The sequence below is a fragment of the Nematolebias whitei genome, chromosome 10 (genome assembly GCF_014905685.2).
Source record: "Nematolebias whitei isolate Nwh7 chromosome 10, NemWhi1, whole genome shotgun sequence".
NCBI lineage: Eukaryota > Metazoa > Chordata > Actinopteri > Cyprinodontiformes > Rivulidae > Nematolebias > Nematolebias whitei.
The window spans coordinates 8,828,912-8,832,044 of NC_056507.1; the positions used below are offsets into that span (position 1 = coordinate 8,828,912).

The 3,133-nt window shown below is 46.2% G+C and overlaps 1 protein-coding gene across 1 annotated transcript in view; it reads right to left on the reverse strand.

Moving 5' to 3' along the window:
- Positions 1–3,133, reverse strand: part of zfpm1 (zinc finger protein, FOG family member 1) — an 87,091-nt gene that overhangs the window by 42,015 nt on the left and 41,943 nt on the right. The window contains exon 2 of the mRNA XM_037683108.1: positions 1,201–1,347. Within this exon, the coding sequence (XP_037539036.1) occupies positions 1,201–1,347 (147 nt within the window). The remainder of the gene's footprint in view (positions 1–1,200; positions 1,348–3,133) is intronic.

The window sequence follows — 3,133 nt, forward strand, 5'->3', positions numbered from 1 at the left end:
CACACACACACACACACACACACACACACACACACACACACACACACCACGAGCTATCTCTAATCTCGTCTCGATTAGCACCTGACAGAATTTCCATGGGTTTATCAAAACCAAGCCAACCAGCAGACGCTTATCACCCTCAGCCCCCAAAATTTCACAAGAGCAGGAATTTTTCTGATAAACACACACACACACACACACACACACACACAGCTGGTGAAATCTTGAATAAGTCAAAGAATATGAGTGAAAACTCTGCTATCACACAGCCGGAGATGGTTGGGGGTGCATTACTCGATCCGGGCCACAGAAATGCTTTTCCTCGTTGTGTTTTCTGTGTTTTTAGACACACTGGAGATAAAAGAACGACACATGCAGAAAGCTGCGGCCTCTGAAAGATGCTGAAGCCATTTTCTTTCCCTCGGCGTGACGTTAAGCGTCTCCTGACTGATAACCGGTACACGTCAGTTGATTGAACAAAGTCTTGATGTGGAGATAAAGCTGGTAATAACCACTAATAACTGACAGCAACGCACACGTGTGCACAATTTCACTGAAGGAGCAGCTTCTGCTGCAGACAAACTAAAATAAAACGATTAAGCAGCTGAGCCTTCTGATTTGATTAAACACAAGTTAAGTTCACTCAGATATCCTGATGAGCTACAGCTTTGTGACAGGTGCTGTTCTTTATGAAGACCAGTATGAACCTGGGCTCAGGACTGACTGCTTAAAGAACAACAGTCCTGTTTGAGGGGTTCAGTTTCCTCACTCGAGTCTCGCAGTCTTGACGCGTGAAATGTGAACATTTTCAAACATTTTCTTAAATTTTCTTAAAAGGGTCGTTGCAGGTGTCTCGGACCTGTGTCAGGTTTTTGCAGGTGTCTTGAACTCATCTCAGTTCTGTCTCAGTTTAGTTTCCTCTCATTTGCGAGCCCCACATCTGTATTCTGACAGCAGGAGCTCCTCTGACAGAAACCTCTGAGGCCACAGACCCAAACATCCAGATCTAAACCCTCGCTGAAGATAAATAATCATTCTCAACAATCTGCCCGACTTTTCTGCTCTGACTCTTAGTTCATATTTAATGTTTTATTTATTCGAACTGCAGAATCTTACTTCAACTGAAACCCTACAGAACCGGAGTAAACGGTGATTCTTGAGCTCGTAGCTCCAGCTGCAGGTGGAGTTCCCTAGTCTTACCGTCGTTGTACAGCGGTGTGTACGGTGGCGGGCTGGAGCTGTCACCTTCTGCAGAATCCTCCGGGTCAGAGGCGCCGCCCTCCTCTCCTGATAGGCTCAGGGTGTCGGCCGTGGTCTCCTCACCGCCGTCCAGATCCCCAAAAGAACCTGCGGTTAAAAAAAAGCCACAAATTAATAATTTCTCAGGTGTTTAGCACGATGTATGACTCATTCAGTGGGCAGCTGATGTCCTATTATTTTTCCAGTCAGTGAACGCATCATGACTCAGCTGGTGGCTTCAGCTCCTCTCAGAGGGGAGGTCAGCTGTTTAAAAATAATCAGAGGCCACTAAAAGGAAAAGATCAGAGCAACTCCAATTCATTTAACAAAAAGAACTCAACACGACTGAAGAATCAAACCAGAAAATATCCTGAAAATACATTAAATGATCCGTTTGGAAACACAGGAGAAGTAAAAAAAAGAAAATATGAAAAACCACTTTGGTCGTCCGATCAGCAGACAGGAAATAAAACGACCCTAAATACAGAGATATAATTTATTTTAAATGGTTGAATTCAGAAAGCGGTTTGAAGAATTGGACACACTGAACGCTCTAATCCAGAAGATTAATAGCACGAAGCCAAGAGGGACCTTAAAGCCAAATTACAGTATACCTAAAAGTGCAGCTAAAAGAGTGATTAGAGCCGGGCTGATTGCTATCGATTCCTCTCCGGTAATCCCCGCTGACCGCCGTAATTATCCCGAAACGTTCTTCTACTTCTGCCGTCAAGATTACATCCACAAAAATCTGCCTCCTCTGGATTTAATGTGACGTTTTAAAAACTCATTCGTTAATGATTCTCCTTCTATAGAAGAGATCATGAACCAGCAGCCCACAGGCCGCATTCAGGCCCACTCAGGGGAAGGGGAGGACAAATGATAAATACAAGGAAAAATAAAATACATCATTTTAATAATAATAAAAACTCTACTACTGTATGAACCCTTTAGACTGGCCCCTGAGGAGTCTACAGTACAAACCCTTTAGACTGGCCCCTGAGGAGGTCTACAGTACGAACCCTTCAGACTGGCTCCTGAGGAGCTCTACAGCACGAACCCTTTAGACTGGCCCCTGAGGAGGTCTACAGTACAAACCCTTTAGATTGGCCCCTGAGGAGGTCTACAGTACAAACCCTTTAGATTGGCTCCTGAGGTGGTCTACAGTACGAACCCTTCAAAATGGCTCCTGAGGAGGTCAACAGTACCTTTAGAATGCCCCCTGAGGAGGTCTACAGTACGACCCCTTCAGAATGGCTCCTGAGGAGGTCTACAGTACGAACCCTTTAGACTGGCTCCTGGGGTGGTCTACAGTACAAACCCTTCAGAATGGCTCCTGAGGAGGTCTACAGTACGAACCCTTTAGACTGGCTCCTGAGGAGGTCTACAGCACAAACCCTTTAGACTGGCCCCTGAGGAGGTCTACAGTACGAACCCTTTAGACTGGCCCCTGAGGAGGTCTACAGTATGAACCCTTTAGACTGGCCCCTGAGGAGATCTACAGTACAAACCCTTTAGACTGGCCCCTGAGGAGGTCTACAGTACAAACCCTTTAGACTGGCCCCTGAGGAGGTCTACAGTACGAACCCTTTAGACTGGCTCCTGAGGAAGTCTACAGCACAATCCCTTTAGACTGGCCCCTAAGGAGGTCTACAGTACAAACCCTTTAGACTGGCCCCTGAGGAGGTCTACAGTATGAACCCTTTAGATTGGCTCCTGAGGTGGTCTACAGTACGAACCCTTTAGACTGGCCCTTGAGGAGGTCTACAGTATGAACTCCTTAGACTGGCTCCTGAGGAGGTCTACAGTACAAACCCTTTAGACTGGCCACTGAGGAGATCTACAGTACGAACCCTTTAGACTGGCCCCTGAGGAGGTCTACAGTACAAACCCTTTA